This window comes from Gadus chalcogrammus, unplaced genomic scaffold, assembly GCF_026213295.1.
Source record: "Gadus chalcogrammus isolate NIFS_2021 unplaced genomic scaffold, NIFS_Gcha_1.0 GACHA088, whole genome shotgun sequence".
Classification (NCBI taxonomy): Eukaryota; Metazoa; Chordata; class Actinopteri; order Gadiformes; family Gadidae; genus Gadus; species Gadus chalcogrammus.
Genome location: NW_026613523.1, coordinates 167,919 through 186,726, shown reverse-complemented (window position 1 = coordinate 186,726; position 18,808 = coordinate 167,919). Strand labels below are relative to the sequence as shown.

General features: G+C 41.2%; 4 protein-coding genes across 10 annotated transcripts in view; 2 read left to right on the top strand and 2 right to left on the bottom strand.

Annotated features, from left to right (window-relative positions):
* The window catches only part of LOC130378554 (uncharacterized), a 54,251-nt gene that overhangs the window by 14,796 nt on the left and 20,647 nt on the right, over nt 1–18,808 (top strand). Inside the window, exon 6 of one of the 3 annotated variants that reach the window (XM_056585293.1) lies at nt 1,279–1,641. The exons of the other annotated variants lie outside the window; for them this stretch is intronic. The gene's annotated coding sequence lies outside the window, so the exon portion shown is untranslated. Of the gene's footprint in view, nt 1–1,278; nt 1,642–18,808 lie in introns of those variants that run through there. 3 annotated transcript variants of the gene reach the window in all.
* LOC130378551 (uncharacterized) lies at nt 1,798–5,229 on the bottom strand. 2 transcript variants are annotated; one of them, XM_056585286.1, is made up of 3 exons: nt 5,219–5,229; nt 4,983–5,110; nt 1,798–4,694 (listed from the first exon to the last, which is right to left on the bottom strand). In XM_056585286.1, exon 3 carries the CDS (start codon nt 4,325–4,327, stop codon nt 2,564–2,566), a length of 1,764 nt encoding a protein of 587 aa, XP_056441261.1. In that variant the 5' UTR covers nt 4,328–4,694; nt 4,983–5,110; nt 5,219–5,229; the 3' UTR covers nt 1,798–2,563. The 2 variants fall into 2 exon arrangements, with proteins under 2 accessions (XP_056441261.1, XP_056441259.1); XM_056585284.1 differs by lacking the exon at nt 5,219–5,229 and having other exon boundaries at nt 4,983–5,176.
* On the bottom strand, nt 4,944–9,308 carry LOC130378558 (uncharacterized). The gene is made up of 9 exons (XM_056585296.1): nt 9,070–9,308; nt 8,210–8,302; nt 7,191–7,340; nt 6,766–6,905; nt 6,204–6,340; nt 6,024–6,117; nt 5,572–5,901; nt 5,219–5,405; nt 4,944–5,110 (listed from the first exon to the last, which is right to left on the bottom strand). Exons 2-9 carry the CDS (start codon nt 8,289–8,291, stop codon nt 4,944–4,946), a joined length of 1,287 nt encoding a protein of 428 aa, XP_056441271.1. The 5' UTR covers nt 8,292–8,302; nt 9,070–9,308.
* LOC130378553 (uncharacterized) lies at nt 7,956–17,362 on the top strand. 4 transcript variants are annotated; one of them, XR_008894761.1, is made up of 13 exons: nt 7,956–9,944; nt 10,095–10,169; nt 10,304–10,372; nt 10,481–10,651; nt 11,082–11,412; nt 11,549–11,834; nt 12,051–12,284; nt 12,413–12,504; nt 12,812–12,916; nt 13,134–13,314; nt 13,609–13,773; nt 13,877–14,113; nt 14,223–17,362. XR_008894761.1 is itself a non-coding variant. In XM_056585289.1 (10 exons), exons 2-10 carry the CDS (start codon nt 10,159–10,161, stop codon nt 13,263–13,265), a joined length of 1,431 nt encoding a protein of 476 aa, XP_056441264.1. In that variant the 5' UTR covers nt 7,956–9,944; nt 10,095–10,158; the 3' UTR covers nt 13,266–13,602. The 4 variants fall into 4 exon arrangements, 2 of the variants coding, with proteins under 2 accessions (XP_056441264.1, XP_056441265.1); XM_056585289.1 differs by lacking the exons at nt 13,609–13,773; nt 13,877–14,113; nt 14,223–17,362 and having other exon boundaries at nt 13,134–13,602; XR_008894762.1 differs by lacking the exons at nt 13,609–13,773; nt 13,877–14,113; nt 14,223–17,362 and having other exon boundaries at nt 7,957–9,944; nt 12,413–12,487; nt 13,134–13,226.

Genomic DNA, 18,808 nt, shown 5'->3' with positions numbered 1-18,808 from the left:
ATCTGAGGCCCCAGATGGGAGCTCCTCTTTGCGTGTTACTTCATTCTCGGAAGGTACGCTCAGACAAGTCCACTGAGTCTTCCAATCAATGAGTTTTTATTCACTTGGGTTGGCATCTGGAGGGGGTGGTCCCCCAATACTAAAAGTCTTTGTTCACCAGATTGTTATCTTTACAGTTGAAGCTCCCCCCCCCCGAGGCTAAGGTGGGGTCGGCGGCCGTGACATGTAGCTCTCTGACTTTGTTTACGCTAGCCAGAGTGTTGAGGAAAAGGCCCATACTTCAAAGCATTGCTTGGGAGATGACACACGAAAAGATAGGAACAGGCAGGCAATAAAATGTATCACACGACTCTCGAACGTCCACACTTTAAATGACCCAAAAGGAGAGCAGAAGGCAGACACTATATAAAATTACACAGAATAGCAACAAAACTTAAATTCATATAGACCAAAACAATACAACATGTAGATTTTCCATCACAAGGTACAACACTTTTATGTAGGCCTACAGTCCAGTTTTAAGTTATGACCAAAATACAAGCTGTGGTCGCTCACACTAAAGCTCGCTGTGGGCGTGCATGAACCGTGAACCAACCTGTCCGCGGATGGCTGTAAACAGTGCTGCGCCTATGAGTAACTTATTAATCGCGCGACACAACGAATCGACGACCAAATTCGTTGCCAACGCATTTAGTAATCGATTTTTATCGATTCGTTGTTGCAGCCCTAATACAGACAACATTTTTTTTTACTTTATATTTGTATTGAATTTAGCTAGTGTTTTTAAATGTATCAGTCTAGCTAGCTTATGTTAATACACTCAGTTTACTAGCTAAATGCCATTAAACAATTACATACAATGCAAATATAAAGTTAGCAACAAGAATAAATGTCATTTGTAAAATAAGTGTTATCTGCTTAAAGCTAGGGTGGGTAATTTCTTTACTGTAATATTTGGCAAAACTGTCCTAATAGCCAGTCAGCTATATGTAGGTGAAGTGCTCTGAGAATATCTGCTCATAACTTTGCTCTCCCCTGCCTCTGTGGGCCGCACCCAAAAATTGCCACCGCTCATGTACACTTTGACCAATCAGAGCGAGGCTCCGATTCTCCGTTCTTATTGGCTGTGGGACTGTCCGGTCACCTTGGCAACGACGTTGGTGCGTCCCTGCGTGAGCGTTCACGAGCCTAGCGGTCTGACAGTTTTGTACTACTACGGCGGACAACAAATGAATAGCCATGTCTTCATCAACGGCCCATAAATTTCCCATTCCCCAGATACCATCAACTAACACCACTAAGACAGCGAAAAAAAGAGGAAAGACACTTGTTGAAAGGACAGCTACTAAAAGGGAGGCGGAGAGAGCTCGAAATAAAACCAGAGTAAACATCGGCGTGGCTTATGAGCGATGGAGAGAGTTACGTGACCTGAGAAACTTAAAATCGGACGCTGAGATGGCTACATTTCTTATAGACAGGTAAGGAATTGTGTTATCTCTCCATAGTACACAGTAAATTCAATAGTGTTAAATTTACTCCTATAGTGTCAATTTTAACACTGCTTGGGATAACATATGGTCCCATTCCCGATAGTGTCAAGTTTACTCTAACACCAGTGTTAATTCTCCAGTGTATATTTAACAACAATAGGTGTAAAAGAATAACACTTATTGAGTCACACTTTTCACTGACAAGTGTAATTAAAACTTAACACTAATCATGTTTCTACATTTATAGTGTTGTTTCAACACTACTTTAAGTTAAAGGAAAATTGTTCCACCATTGTTATTTTTACTCTTTGTAAGTGTCAAATTATAATAAAACACATTTTCAATATTTCAGCTTCAGTTCAGATTTTATTGGAGAGGTTAACATGACTTCTGAATGAAGACACAATTCGGCACAATATATTTGAAATCATCCTGTGTGCCATATGTCATCTGCAAGTCAAACGGTTTATGGTACACAAGTTCATTTACACTGACAATCTTCCATTCCTCAACCTCTTTGAAACTGACTTTCAATGAATGAAAATGTTCATCAAAATAATCTGTATGTAGAACTACACAGATCAAAAGTACTTTTTCATCTTGTATAATAATGTCTCTGATTTGACAAAACTTAGGAAGATCAATGTCAACACTACTGCAAATGATCAACTTGGGGCGATATTCAGTGCCATGGACTTTTGCCCATTTAACTTTCAAAACAGAAATTTCCACAGAAACATTCAAATACAATGCAATATTGTCACCTTCATTGACATCACACAGAGCAACCATTTTCCCAGGACCCTTTTTAATAGTGGTAGACGCCAAGCCAAACTTGTAGGCCAGGTCATTTTGATGTTTGATTGCTAGAGTCTTAGTTACATTTTTAAAACTTTTCAGTTGTTTCTTGAAGTAATAATGCTTAGACTCATAACGCATTGACCACATGTGAAGAACAGGCCCTAGAAGTCTTATACAACGTGGATAATGAATTAGAAAATGATGTTTCGGCAAAAGCCTTTTAGAGGGAAATAAATGTTTGAATAGCCTGTGATGTTCAGCTATGACATGTTTTAAATAATGGTCAAACCTTCTGTTAAAATCGGTGAAAACGCAATGTTGACTATTTGCACAAGTAGTAAAAGAAGCTGCCAGCACTTGTCACCTCTCTGCAAAACATCCCCAAATATAAGGGGCATATTTCTGACAAAACACCATGTCTGGATAGCATTAAGCCCTAAATCATTTCCTTCTTCTAGTCTGACTCCAGGTGGCTTGTTCTTACTCTCTGTGTAGCCATAATTGAATGAGACTATCCGAGCTTGAAGTTCTCTGTGTGAAATGAAGTTGGACTTCAAATATTCCAATACTAGTTTCATCTCGTATTGGGCTATTCCTTCTAATATATCGTGCATTATGTCAACAGAAAAATTCTCTGATACACTGAAGAACTTAAGCTCATCAAGTAAACAATAACGCTTAACACCATACACATGAGTTAGTGTTGGGTTTGCCTGAATAGCTTCACAATGTTGCAGGTGTATATCTTTTGATCGTAAAGTCACACTGGGGTCATCCTCGAAAAAGACAGTTTGAAACTTTTCCTTCTCAGTCAGGCAAAATCGACAGCAGTAACGGGCTGAAAATGATTCAACATATCCAAACAAGCAATGCAATCCAAGATTATCCCCCGTTACTTGGAATATACTACCCCGTAAACGGTCATTAAAGCAATGAACTTCAATTCCCTCAGTCTCGAGTACTTTAAGGTCTGATACAAGTGGCTCTAATATTGCATTGAACCCATATGTGTTAATATCTTGGGTGTGGAAGAGAATGCATAGATATATGTTGTCCAAACATGAATTAAATTTAGGCTGGAAATTTCTCAATGTAAAGTATATGGCTCCTATTTTATGAGAACCTTTCTTGGATCCCAAGGGATTACATGGTTCAAAGTCATCATAGAACAACTGTATTTTTAATGCATGACTCTCACTTGAAAAAAGTGGATGTGCCTTTATGTATAACCCATCCTCCAAATCAACATAGAAGCCATCTGGGGAACTCCTGCCAGATTTGAGCATACTACTCGTCTTTGGGTTTTTGAAAATGGACAGTATTGTTTGTAGAATAGGAACATAAGAGAATTTGTCTGTGACGAGCACTTGGTCGTAAGTACCAGTTTTTTTGTTCCTCCTATTATCAAACCTGACTCCAAGTACTTTCTCTACAGGAGTAACAATTTCACATGTCTCTTTGAAATAGGACTTCTGTTTAGAGACTGTATTAAGGGAGGTAAAAGGATTTTCAATTTCACTAAATGCTTTTGTAATTCCAGTATGCATTTCTTTTTCTGGGGACAAGCATTTTAAAGCTGTTTCTTTCACCTGACTTTGAATCTGTTCTACAAGTTCTTCCAATGACGACACTACCCCATCAACAGTATTTTGGCCTACTCCTGCTGACAGCAGTTGAGCTACAATAGCTCCACAAGCATCCTTGGTGTTTTTATTGGTCACTGAAAGATCAGCAGTTTTGACTGAGGAGGTAGCCACATCGCTAAAACACAAATCACTATCATCATCACAAGACATTGACACATTTCTGGCCTCAGCGGTCTGTCCCTCAGTGATACTTTGAACTGAACTTTGTCCACTGTGAACTCGATTTAAATGTTTTCTAAACCCTGAAAACGACCCAAACTCTAGAGAACAACCAGCCTGGCCACATTTAAGGGAGAGAGTTTTCCCAGGCAATAAACCATGAACACTCTTCAAGTGTCTAACAAGAAGATTCACCCCACCAAAACATTGACTACATAGAATACACAACATATAGTCAGAAACCACCTTGCTTATAGATTAATAGAGCTCAACAGCTAATTTAGTGGAGCAATCTTGCTCTGAGTTCAGCAACCCGAGGAGTCTCTCTAACCTTCCCTATGTCTATTTCAAAAATTGTGGTCTGAATGAAAGTGTACATTTTGTACAGCGCATTGTTATAGGATGTGCCAAATACAAAGTGAGCTTTAAAAAGTTCATCAAATGCTCCAACAGCACTCACAGCCTGACACGCTATGGCTTGCTTGTCCAGTATGATGTAGTAGCCATGGATGCGACTTTTCTTGGTACCGGTGGCAAGAAGATAGGGCTGTCTTCTCTCTTCGATGGAATCAAGGTGCTGTTGTATGCTGGTTCCTGTCTGTCGATGACACACAAACAGAACAAAAAACATTTGTTCAATTTCCAGTCAATCTGGTTATTTTAATTGGTTATAAAACTTTTGAACGGTTGTGTAAATACATGATGTTGCATATAAAATATCCTAAATACCCTGCTTCTGGGACCAGACCATGTAAAATAGTATATCAAGCTTCCAATTCCACAGATTCCACAGAAGGCCTTACTGCATAACACAATTGCATTGGATAAAATGTCTCATGCAATAGTTTTACAGCGGGTTGTAATATTTATTCACTGTTGGGCTAACCTTCTGAAACACCACGAGAAGCTTCTCTGCTTGAGCCGCCGCCATCTTGCCAGGTCGCTTGCGACCCTGTGCTGAAGGTGGAAATAGATACAGGAGGAGGAGGATTCCAGACATGTCACTGTCCCATCCTAAAACAAACACAGACACACAAAATAATATGATCAATAGGCAGACTGGTCAAACCAAAGAATAAACTGTTGCAATTTAGATTGAACAATAAATGTATAAATCCTTACCCATATCTTCAAGATTACTATTGACATGGTCAGATGATTCAGCAACATCAATGAGTTCTTGGAGCTCAGCTGTGCGGTGTAGACCCTTACTTTGGGCGATGATTTTGTCTTTGAAGGCGGTGGGCCATCTCTCCTTAAATGTGTTGCTTGTGGCCTCTCCAAACAGCTCCACAAAGTCCTGTTCAATCTTGATGGAAAAAGAGAGTTGTTTTTGAGACCATAAATCTATCAATGCTAATTCGATTCTCAAAATATGTCCACTTTATTTTATAGTTTGGCCACTGTGAAATGTCTCATGACAGTACCCAACTCAAACTATAGATGCATGCATCCACCTGAAAATCATTACTTACTAGGCCTTTCACATCTTTAAAACGTGGGTATTCTGCCAGGACATCGCCACATCTTACAGGATCTTCAACCATATTCCTTCGATACCGAAAGGTACTCCTCATTTTCTGCTTGACTGTTTCTTCATCAACACTATGCTTCATCAGGGAGATTGCATTGACGCAGTCTTCATCAGAGTGTTGTGAGGTGCCTGCAACTTGTCTTTGTGCTGTTGGACCTCCATCAAATGTCTTGATGGAGATTGGTGATTTCCCATGCGAGCTGTTTCTCTGGACTGTCTTTATTCGCCAACTGAGGTAACCCTGGCCGCTCTGGGAATCATAGTAATGTTCCTATCGGTGAAACAAAAGTTTAAAAGGCTGTTCATAGCTTCAAAAAGGTGAAGGGTCAACAAGTGAGTATCATGTATGGACGAGTTTGTGTGTTGGGGGTGCACAAATGTCAAACAACTTACGTAGCCATGTTTTGCTTGGGGATCCCTCAGGTATGGAAAGAGCTCGATAATTCCCCGTGCATACATTTCTCTTACATGGCGTGGTGGCATTTTTCTTAGGAAACAAACATTCCGTCTTATTAATCACATACTTAGCATAGCCTAAGAAGAGATTCTGTGTTCAATGCTCATGACACTCACCCATGCTTCTCCATCATTTCAGCTACTAGAATGTTCACCATTTTCCGCTGTGTACTGTCTGACAACATTTTTGTTCTGTCATACTCCCTAATGACATTATCACCACCAGGTTTCTTGCGAAGTATTTCGTCAACCAACTAGGAAAACAACAATAAGATGGAGAGCTCTTATTTTAGCCTGCAGCAGTCATTGCACATGACTACCACATACACATGAATTTGTTTAGCTTCAACGTCTTTTCAGCAAAACTCAAGACAGCAGGATGGAGGACTTGCTGATAAATGCTTATTTGCGAGCACATGACAGTAAACTTGAACTGAATGGATCCAGGAGGCTTTTGTGCATTAATTAAGAGCATCTGCCAGTTGCCATTAGATTGTGTTGGGCAAATATAACTTTGCAGGGAGCAAGCAGAGTTGTGGATTTCCATGGCAACAGGCCATGAATCATCTTTCATTTGGGAACTTTCTCTAGGTATATTGGTGTTCTGAGACAAATGGCTCAATAGTCCAGGACACGGTTGAATAATTTCGAGCCAATATGCCACAAAAAAGATACTTACAGCATGGGCATCAGATCTATTTGGTCTGGACCGTTTCCCCTGGGGACTTTCTTCGCTCACAATGACAATAGAGTCAGTATCAGAGTCCTCTTGACTTACAGGTGTCGACTGGCCAACAGCTGGTGCCTCAGAAACAAAACCTGCATAGCAATATTTTACGTAAAGTTTGAGAACCATTTTCTTCCAAACAGGTAAAAGAGCCCCTCCAAGGTCTCCTAAAAACAACCCAACGAGAAAGAGTACCCTAGGACATACAGGTTGGGTCATCTGTTTTACCCATGTCCTATTTAGACATTTAACATTATTAATGCAGAGTATAATCCTGTGTCCCCACTGCCAATTATCAACATGGAAAAAGAATTCAATAGCATCTATATCAGCCTGAAAAAAACACAACAACATGACATTGATTAGACAATACAAACCTTCAGAGACACCATCAATGGATAGCTCATAAACACCAGTATTTGCACCGATCACTTCTTCAAACACCTCATGATCAACCTCAGTTTTGGAGTCATCAAAGAGCTTTGCATTAGGCAATTGGCTGAGGGAGATGCCAAACTTCTGGAATGCTATGGGGAATACAAACATAATGAGCACATTTTCTCCAAAGCATGAACCATTAAGGTCATTGACTTAAGGCAACAGCATTAGTTATGAGTTAGTGTTTTTCTATGTCATGTGAAAAGCTGTTAACACTAGAACAGCCGTTGAAGGGTTCAAATGACCCCTGTGAGTTAAAATAAAATATATGTTTGCACTCGATCACGTTCCAAATCCCTACTTTCTTGACTTTTCCTAAATATGTCTGTTGTAACACCCCGTGTTCATACTTTTTTTTTTTTTTCAGACCAGGAAAGCTATTATAGACCATTTTTTGGGTCGCCCATGTTGCAGGGCAGATGCTAAACCACTCAGCCAACTGCTGGTTCATAAAGTAGATGGAATGGAGTGGTCTTGACAAAATATCCACGATAACAATATAGGCATATCTCAATTAATTTAATTACTTTATTTGCATCATTTAATCTTAAACCCTTATTGAAAATATAGGCTGTTTGTACTTCATATATGTACATTTATGACAAAATCGTGAGGACTAGGCTTGTGACACACACACATGTGGCGCTCGCGCGGTAATAGTTCATTGGCGCCACCTAGTGATCATTATGTGCAAATGCATAGCCTCTCATTCAAATGACTTGGGGGTCATTTGACCCCTCTTGTGGCACTAGTAGTAAGTCAAAATGGCCCGGCGTTTCTAGTGTTAAAAGCTGTATATATTTGAATATTAATGTTAAGAAACAGACAAACTTCAAATATGATTTTTGGGCAAAAGCCACTACTACACAGGTCATAATGCATTAAGGAATACTGAATATCAGTTCATTAAGTTGATTTACAGACCAGACAAAATCATTTCAATTAAAGTTAGACTTACCACACTCAAGCAGTTCACTGAGCTTGGCTTCGGAAATGCTAATGAATTTCTGGATGCCTCTGAACTTGACTTTGACCAACATGATCCGTTTGCCTGGAAGGAGGGATTAAAGACAAAACAAATTTAAGAAAAACGACCAAACTTGATTTCCAGTACAGCACTAAATAAACATAATTCCATGCATAACCTTCTCTAGGCTTTGAAATGCATTTGCACTGAGCAGACAGAATCTAGCCTGAGCACATGGCGGCTAGTAACCTCCATTTTCAAACAACCTCATCAGCAATACAGTCAACCATCTTTCACACTGCAAAATTACACAGTCACCATTGTCGCCAAAATAACTAAGCACAGGGAATTTAATTTCCAATTTCCACAATGGTAAGCATAAAACTAGCAAATAGTGATAGCTGTGCTCAAGAAAACCTAGGCTTAGTGGCGACGGTTAGCTATGATGACTGCTAACTAACCTAGCGTTAGCCGTTAGATAGCTAATCAACTTCACAAGGTCACGAAGAGATCATGGGACAGCATAACTCTCACGACAACGGAGCCACGATACAATCAATTCTCTTGACATAACGTGATCAAAATATCAAGAAGTCATTCATTATTTTCACATTTCGTGGCATGTTTTAATCAATAAATGATCATACTGTAGTTGCTATTGGAACTTTCCTTACCTTGCTAGCGTTAGCGATTAGCTTACGTAGCTAGCTAAAGTTGTCACTACAAATGTGATGTATCATGCAGTTTTGACCTCTCACGCTAAATCACAGAGCCACACTGTAATTCCATGAGGCTAAATAAGCAACAGATTGAAAACAATGACATTATTTTAAATTATTACGTACACTCACCTTTCTATTGGAGCCTCTTCAAACTGGCGCTGACTTCAAGGGCAGATTCTTGAGGTCTGGCTGTGTAACTGCGTTGTTCCAAAAAAAGGGGTGGAGCCTTCTTTACACTACACTTTTAGCTCTGGATTTTAACATAGGCTTCAGTGCAAATTTAACTTTATCTGTAGAGGAATCTACTCTACCTGTAGAGGAATCTACACTATAAGTGCAAGTTGAAGTTAACAATGTGATTTCAACACTGCAAATTTTACTGTGTATATTGTGATGAATATGTGAAGTGTCGGCTGGTATGGTTTTTACTAAGCAAAGCCATGATAACCGTTATATTACGGTTCTGTAATGTAACCATTTCAATACGGTTCTGTAGGATGTCTTGCATCAGCCCATGGTTCTTTTCCCGGTCCGTTTTATAGGTTAGTTATGGTCACACCAACCCTGTCGGAATAACACAGAGATTGTGCTAACACGTGGCCTAGGCCTCAACTCAACTGTGGATAATGTCCGAGTCACGTTTGTGTAAAAGCTACTTTGACGCAACTGCCAAGATAAGCACAGCGAGGGAAGTCTAGCATAAGATATTCCATGTATTGTTATAACGTTGTTGCAAGCTAGCAGCAGCCTAGCTCAGTTTTGCGATCGCTTTGAAGTGACGATTTCCTTGTGTGTAATCTGGCTTTCTGTGTTATTTTAACAAATATATATATATTTTTAATTCCGATAACGTTTTTCTTTGTTGACCAATCACTGTTGTGCTTCACCTGTTTTGGCAGTTATGAGAACCTCACATCCCCTACTTCATCCACACCATGCAAGCGCAGGAGAAACCTGCCTCTTCCCCAAGCTTCAAGCATTCATTCAGAGACACTCTTAGACAGGTGATCACTACCCCACCACCATTTTCCATTAACATTTCCAAAATATGAAATTGTGTACATTTATTTTCAGCTTCCACCTTTATAGAAGACAATATAGCCTAATAACTAATTTCAAAGATCTTTATTTCATAACACTATTTATATTCTCAGAGCCGATGACTTCTTGGATGCTGAAGATGTAGAGGACACCAATCCTGCCACTACCTTTCAAAGTATGGCTACAAGGTAAAGAAAGAACAGTGGAACAGTGGAAAAAGTTACTTCTGTATCAACTAATCAACATTAATACCTCTCCATTTATTGACTTCTCAAGTACTCAAATATGTTAATATTGTATTTCATTGTTTTTGTATTTTTAGTATTTCTCCACAGGTAAATGACATTGAAGTCATAACTGAAGAAGAATTTAATGACATCCGGAACTCTACGTAAGTGTGTCCTCGGATCTAGTGTTCACTTGTATGTTCCATCAAATCCCTGTATTATTGATGCACTACACTTTTTAAACTTGGCCCTCTAAAAAATCTCCTTCATAGAATTGGCTGGGCCGATAACACCTGGGAAGATGACAGTGGAGAAGATGACAGTTGGTACCCAGAAATGGAGATGGACAATGGGTCATCTTCAGAGGAGGAAGAAATGATGGGGGAAGACTGTGAATGCAGTGATGACAGTGACATCGATTACGTGCCTTATCTCTGTGTGCGGTACGTATAATAAATCAAATATCTTTGAGTGTTGTGACCCGTTTATCCATTGCTGGTTCTTGCTCACCGTAGCACATGATGCAACTAAATTACAACATGCAACTCAATTACGTCTATTTGCCATATCAGGTATTCAATTCAGTTCAATACAAAGCAAACAATTCCCATGACTTGGGACACGGTACAAAACTGTCAGCTGCCCCGAATTACATACACCATGCCAGGTGATAACCTAAATGCCTTCCCATGAACAATTAATCCACGCAGCAGTCAAAACATAAAACGGCATATTCCCCAAATAACACGAAAAACAATATTATAATTGCTCCAGCAACTTGCATGTTTGATATATCTGTATTGTGGTTCAGGCCTTTCAATATGCAAATGTTATTCCTAAACTCTGTAGCGTTTGTATATGTTGCTATCACAGGACTGGTGGAGCTCTCCAAAAGAGCAAATGGCTGGACACATTACCAGCTGTTGGTCTGGAGGAGACTGTTCATGACCTTGATGATGGACACAATTCCTCAGAAGTGATACCACCGCTACCAGAGAAGACCCAAGTCCTCTGCAAGGAAGATATAATTGGACAACCAGCTTCCATTGTCTACCATAGCTGTCTTAAACAGCTGGCTCAGTATCTTGTCTTACCAATCCCCAAGTGCAACACAAAGGACCCAGTAACTGATGCTGAATGTGGAGCACTTAGACCATTTGAGGTGAAAATAACTTCCAGGGGCACATCAGTTGTCGTGGAATGGGTGAGTACTTAGTTAGCAATAAAGACATACTGTAGGATCATATATTTCACTTTGAGGGCATAGTGTACACATGCTTTATTATCTATTTAATGACAGCTACTGCTCTGTGCTGTGTTGCTCTTTTTTCCTTTTTCAGATATGTCATCAGGGTCACAGTGTCTGGAGGTGGAACTCCCAGCCCACTCTAAAATATGGGATGCATGCAGGTGACTTCATGTTGTCCTCGAACATCCTACTCTCTGGGAACAACTACGGGAAGGTGGCTCTGCTGTTCAAATTCATGAACTTGGGAATAGTACACAGAACCACATTCTTTAAAATCCAGGACGCCTACTGCTTTGACGCCATCGAGGACGACTGGGATGACAAGAGGTCAGCCATTATTACCCGGCTGAAATCAAAGGACAGTGTAGTGGCCCTTGGTAAGTTTGCAAATCCCTCTCCTACAAATATTACTCCTGCAGTCCTACACACAGCTGATTACAATGTGGCTCAACTACATTTGATTTATTTACTTTTTGTGTAATGTGTAATTTCATACTATGTTCACCTTTGACATTGATAAGTGAGAGAATGTGGCTTTTATCTATTATATCTGCAATGTTTATTTTTGTGTTGTTTTTTTTCATCTTTCATAGGTGACGGTCGTATGGATAGTCCTGGGTTTTCAGCACAGTACTGTACATACACAACGACGGACAACGACAGTAAAGAGATCATATCAATTGTCAATATTGATAAGAGGGAGACCCAGAAGAATTCGGTTATCATGGAGAAGGAGGCTTTCATCCGGACCTTTGAGACTCTCCACAAAGAGATTCGCCTACAGGAGTTTTGCACTGATGCTCATTCACAGATCTCGGCGCTCTTCAGTAAGTGCAAAGATATTTATGTGCATAATTTTACGGATGAAGTATTGCTCTATGTATTTCATGATTGATCATTGTCAAAATGTTTTAGCCTGCGTCTAACACATATCTGTTTGCATCCTTCCATGCAGATCCAACAAAAGGCAGGTTCAAGGACTCTGGTGTTCGACACACCCTTGACATCTGGCATGGGTCAAAGAACTTGGGTAAAAAAATCCATGCAGTAAGTTCCTGACTTCGATTCTGTTATTGGTCCTTGATAATAGATTGTTATAATACCAAGTCGAACAACACAGTTTTTCCTACTTGATTTCTACTCATGTTGTTTATGTTAAAACAACTTCTTTGAGATGATGATCACAATGACTGAATGTAAAGGTCGTGCCATTTCCTGCCATTCAGTTATAAGCCAGGTGTCTACCACACAGATGGTGATTACATCAGGTTCCTGGTTCCAGAGAATTTGCCAAATCAACATTGATGACAAAGTCTGAGCTTTATTTAAATGTTATTTTCCATTCCGTGTCAAGGCAGGCCTTCGGAAAGGATGTTCAATTCTCCTTACCTGGAGTAAGGAGATATGCAACCATTTCTGGTATTGCTGTAAGACTGCACAGAACATTGATCAGTTCGGTGTAAGTATTGGTCTGTTTTGGATTTCACTTTGCGATTCCTGACCATTTATTACATTTTGATTTTATTGATAAATTGACTGGTTATTTTATTTTATATTTATTTTAAAAACTTGTACTAGCATTTATATAATGACAAAATAGGTATTATTTATTGTGTAAAAAAAAAAACACAATAAGAAATGATGCAGTTCTGTTCTACTGTGGGATATGTGGACAGGTCTTCTCCACCATGTTCAAGGAGAGCATGAGTGGGCCCTATCTTGCTGTGAACATGGCCCCTTGTCGGCCGACAGGGAGAAGGAGTGGATCCAGAGTGATTCTGAGGCCTTTCAGGTTCTGTCAGAAATAGTGCTGGATGAGCACTGGCTGAAGAATGTGGAGAAGTTCCTGAGTTTCAGGTAAGTAAACATTTTTTCATAAGAAGGTTATTGTAAGTGGCTAAGTCCTGCTATATGGGCATTTGAGATACAGTGCTCAGGCTAATGACTTGGCTGAGGTGCTTGCTATACACTGTCTTACACTTGTCACAATACTGGGCACATGGTGTTATAAACACTATTCATGGTAATGGCTCTTACAAGCATATCTATAACGCTGTATTCATGGCCACTTTCAAATGAGAACTAAAGTTATATTATATGTGTATAGATATGGGGTCATAGCTTATTCATCTGTTTCTTTTATTCTGTAAGGTCAACCGCTGAGCTGGAATCCTTCCATAATCATATACTGATGTATGCCAGCAAGCGATTCAGCTTTAGCCCACCTGTTTACAAAGCAGGCACCCTCTTAGCAGCGTTGGACTATAACCATCATGTTCACAGACCGGTGAAGAGGAAGGCTGATGGCTCAATAGAGTACGTTTTCAATAATTTTCATATATATCTATTTCAGATTTACAATATTCTAAGCTGCATGACTGATGTGGATACATTGAGACATTATTTCATCCTGTGTCAGGTACTGCAAGCTCTACAATAAAAAGTCAAAGACTTGGAGTCTATACACTGTGAAGGTGGAGAAGGACTACGGATACATGGCAGACCTGCAGAGTGCTATCCTAGAAGCCCGGCTGACATCAGACAAGGGTTTGCCAAAGACCAGAAAAAAAGGCCTAATGACCCACGGCAATATGGGGTTCTTGCAAGCATCCCACCACCCAGGACCTGTTGCAAACCCAATTCCACAGAGGAGTAGGTATGGAATGAATCCTGTTTGACATATTATCTACACATGATACAGTACATATCCCAAGTAAAGGGAAATTAAACACTTAGGAAAAGTAGTGACTTTATTCTTTCAACAGGGCAAGGAATGCAGTAAGAGACCTAGAAGAGATTGGAGGTCCCATACCAACTAAACTGGAGCTGACTGTAGGCTGCTGGGGGCTGTTTGGAATAGTATTACGCTGCTCACTTTTTGATTTTTGATATTTGTAAATATTCGATTTATTAGGTCTAAATGTCCTTCACAGTTTTGAATTATTTACACTTTGTTCTTATAAAATATATAAAAAAAAAAAATAGGATTTTGTATATAGTTTTTTATGATCAATTTGTTTATAATTGACATATTTTCAATGCAGTTGCACGATTGTTCTGCTAAAAAGGCATTTTGTTATGTAGTGCTTTTATACTTATTTAGAATTTGCACTTGTGCTGCATGTAGTCATCGAAGGCCAGGGTGTTCCTGTGTGTGTGAGTTATTATCTTATTGTTTTATTATTTAATAAAAAAGCTTTTTACCGCACCTGCCCTCATCCTTTATCCAGCATTACACCTGCTGAATGTGCATTGTTATTATGATATGCTATAGTTATTGTCTGCTGTAACCGACAATGAAAAGATGGGTCATAATAACAGGAAACTGAACATGTATTTTTTAAACACTTTTTAATGATGCTTAAAGTCTCCTTGTGAGGAAGCCAACATATTGTCCAAGTGGGTCTGGGTACTTGTCCCGTATCCTCCAGACACAACAACTAGGGATGACGACCCTGTGTCCCCGAGCCAGTGCTCCGTATTGCCAAACAACAAACTGCCTATAGGCGGCAAACCTAAATAGTTTGTTGTCCTCCCCTGGGTCTGGACGGTCAGCCACAGCACGGACATCATTCCAGATCCTCCTGGCCAGCCGTAGAACCCCCCCCTGCATTATGTATGCGTCCATGTGAGGCATCATGGAGACACAGGAGTCCAGGAGTTGTCCACAGCATTTCCTCTCTATATCCGTAGGCATCTCCTTGCATTTGGTGCAAATGCACCAGGCTGGCTGCTGTGGGTCACTGGGACCAGGCTGTTGTGGGTCAGATGTGGGATGAGGGATGGACATGGCCAGGAGGTCAAAGATGAGGGATGGTTCCCGTTCCAAACACAGCTCCAGCAGATGGTGGGAAGCTTCTAGGTTCAGGTTTCTGATTCGAACCTGGCCAGGAAATGTACAATTACTTATTACACATTTATACTGACAATTGGCTCGCCTGATTTTTAAAAGTATGACATGAAATAAACATACCTGGGGTCTCATTTATAAACGTTGCGTACGCACAAAACGGGGCTGAAATTTGCGTACGTGACTTTCCACGCCAAGGTTGTGATCTATAAAAAACCGACTTGACGGGAGAATGTGCGCAGCCCTAAGCAAACTCTGACCCATGCGTACGCATGGTTTGGAGGAAAAGGAGAAATGGCGACACAGATTGTGTGGTGGTGAACTGAAGTCAGACAGAAGAATTGTAGAGTGAGAAGAACGATAATGTTTTATCATCGCCCTTCATAAATTTAATTTCGACCCGTATCATGCGTTAAATCTACGTAATCAGAATAATTTAAGTCAACTGCGTTATTTCTCAGTTATAACTCCAGAAACATCTCCTTAGAATAAAAATAAAAATAAATCTCTATATTTAATCCCGTCACTCCATAGGCTGTCCACTGACGGCGCGACTGCATGGAATAAAGCATCCGTCCAACATGTGTCAATAACATAATATTTTTATGTGACACTGTAAACACATAATCAAATGTCAATTAAATCCCAACTGTGGAAAACCAAGCCACACTCCTCATCACAATCGTTGTCCGTTACTCTTGATGCTTTTCATTAAGTGTTCTCGGTCAGTCTACCGTAACCCTATAAATACAGAGGTGAGCGCCGTGGTAATGCTGCACCATATGGCACTTCTGGCGGACCATGCAAATGGCAGGATTCGGAGGGAGAGGGTCTTTAGGGACCATAACGATTTATTGGTAGGCTACATAAAAATATGTACCTTTATGTCAGACGAGTCCACTTCTTTTTTAATTCTGGGACTGTGCGCTCCGTGCTACTGAGAGTTCACTGCTGCAGCAACATGTTGCCGCTCACTCTGCTTTTGGTTGTTGGCGATCCCATCCGTGACCGCCGAACAAAACTACTTTTCGGGCATCCATTTCACCCGAAAAGTGTCTCCACTTCAGCCTCCGTGAAATTTCGCTTTTTTGCTTTTCTCAGTACTTCTGCCATTGTTTCCGACAAGACATAATACTTGCATCTGAGTCTGTTTTATATGCAGATCGCATTCATGAGGTCATTTGCATTGACCATTTATGGTTAAAAAGGGGCGTGTACAGGGCGGAACGTGAAGCTGATTCAGCTGCGCACACTTGTAGTCAGTATGTGATTTATAAAGCAAAGATTGCGTACAGGTGTGCGTACGCAGTGTTTTATAAATCCGAATATTTTTTGGCGCACGCAAAACTTGGCTTATGGGCGTACGCACATTTTTAGTAACGATCCCACGCACAGTTTTCTAAATGAGACCCCTGCTCATTTGTGATTCGTTGAATCCTGATTGCTTCCACACGGGCCATGTCCTCTTGCCCTATCGTGTCAGGACCTCTCCTACCGCGACCTCGTCCCCTTCCTCTGCCCCTGCCTCTGCCCCTAGGCTGCCTGCCTCTAGCAGCAGAACGTCCGCTGACCCTACATATCCCACGTCCTGTGCTGCTAGGACCTGGGATAATTGTCCCCAGAGCCAGCTTGGCTCTCTTCTTGGACACTCTTATAATGCAAAAAATTAGCGTTATTGTAGTACAATTCATGACTTCAAAACGTCAGTATATAATATATTGATGACCAGGTTACTAGCTCTGGCAGCTTATGCTAACGAACTACAGTTGCAATTAGTTTGCTATCTTGCTTGGCTGATACAGCTACCTTTCTTAGGCCTACCAGCGCCATTGCAATGATTTTAAGATAACATACATGGTATGTCTGTGAGTAAGATGTTGATGCTATATATGTACTTATGTAGCTATCAGCACTAATGTTTAATTACCTCGGAATCGGACATGGTGTTTCGTCTTCCTATCAATGTAACTGAATTCACATGAACGTGCATAACTGACGTTCGGTGGGAGGAGCTACAGCAGGTAGCATGGCAGGGACGGGCCAGAGAGCACGCGACGGAATCTCAACGGCTGTTTTCTCCAAAATCGCCCACCCTAGCTTTAAGTAGCCGATCTCCGAAGTTGGGTCTGTCTGCGTCCTGCAAGACGGAGGCGTAACTTGTAGTAGGAGGCGTAACTTGTAGTAGGAGGCGTAACTTGTAGTAGGAGGAGGCGTAACTTGTAGTAGGAGGCGTAACTTGTAGTAGGAGGAGGCGTAACTTGTAGTAGGAGGAGGCGTAACTTGTAGTAGGAGGCGTAACTTGTAGTAGGAGGCGTAACTTGTAGTAGGAGGAGGCGTAACTTGCACTAGGAGGCGTAACTTGTAGTAGGAGGCGTAACTTGTAGTAGGAGGAGGCGTAACTTGTAGTAGGAGGCGTAACTTGTAGTAGGAGGAGGCGTAACATGTAGTCGGAGGAGTAACTTGTAGTAGGAGGCGTAACTTGTAGTCGGAGGCGTAACATGTAGTCGGAGGCGTAACTTGTAGTCGGAGGCGTAACTTGTAGTCGGAGGAGGCGTAACTTGTAGTCGGAGGAGGCGTAACTTGTAGTCGGAGGAGGCGTAACTTGTAGTAGGAGGCGTAACTTGTAGTAGGAGGAGTAACTTGCAGTAGGAGGAGTAACTTGTAGTAGGAGGCGTAACTTGTAGTCGGAGGAGGCGTAACTTGTAGTAGGAGGAGGCGTAACTTGTAGTCGGAGGAGGCGCAACTTGTAGTAGGAGGCGTAACTTGTAGTAGGAGGCGTAACTTGTAGTCGGAGGAGGCGTAACTTGTAGTAGGAGGCGTAACTTGTAGTAGGAGGCGTAACTTGTAGTCGGAGGCGTAACTTGTAGTCGGAGGCGTAACTTGTAGTAGGAGGAGGCGTAACTTGTAGTAGGAGGAGGCGTAACTTGTAGTCGGAGGAGGCGCAACTTGTAGTAGGAGGCGTAACTTGTAGTCGGAGGCGTAACTTGCAGTCGGAGGAGGCGTAACTTGTAGTCGGAGGAGGCGTAACTTGTAGTCGGAGGCGTAACTTGTAGTAGGAGGCGTAACTTGTAGTAGGAGGCGTAACTTGTAGTAGGAGGAGGCGTAACTCGTAGTAGGAGGAGGCGTAACTTGTAGTAGGAGGCGTAACTTGTAGTCGGAGGCGTAACTTGTAGTCGGCGGCGTAACTTGTAGTAGGAGGCGTAACTTGTAGTCGGAGGAGGCGTAACTTGTAGTAGGAGGAGGCGTAACTTGTAGTAGGAGGCGTAACTTGTAGTAGGAGGAGGCGTAACTTGTAGTAGGAGGAGGCGTAACTTGTAGTAGGAGGCGTAACTTGTAGTCGGAGGCGTAACTTGTAGTCGGAGGCGTAACTTGTAGTAGGAGGCGTAACTTGTAGTCGGAGGAGGCGTAACTTGTAGTAGGAGGAGGCGTAACTTGTAGTAGGAGGCATAACTTGTAGTAGGAGGAGGCGTAACTTGTAGTAGGAGGAGGCGTAACTTGTAG

Coding starts and splice junctions, on each gene's coding strand:
- LOC130378558 (XM_056585296.1), bottom strand. CDS start 8,291: ATGTTGGTCAAAGTCAAGTTCAGAGGCATCCAGAAATTCATTAGCATT. Junction 6,906..7,190: donor CATTGATGGTGTCTCTGAAG/GTTTGTATTGTC, acceptor ATTGCTATGCAG/GTTTTGTTTCTGAGGCACCA. Junction 5,902..6,023: donor CCCAAGCAAAACATGGCTAC/GTAAGTTGTTTG, acceptor TTTCACCGATAG/GAACATTACTATGATTCCCA.
- LOC130378551 (XM_056585286.1), bottom strand. CDS start 4,327: ATGTTGTGTATTCTATGTAGTCAATGTTTTGGTGGGGTGAATCTTCTT.
- LOC130378553 (XM_056585289.1), top strand. Junction 11,413..11,548: donor CATCAGTTGTCGTGGAATGG/GTGAGTACTTAG, acceptor TTCCTTTTTCAG/ATATGTCATCAGGGTCACAG. Junction 11,835..12,050: donor GGACAGTGTAGTGGCCCTTG/GTAAGTTTGCAA, acceptor CATCTTTCATAG/GTGACGGTCGTATGGATAGT.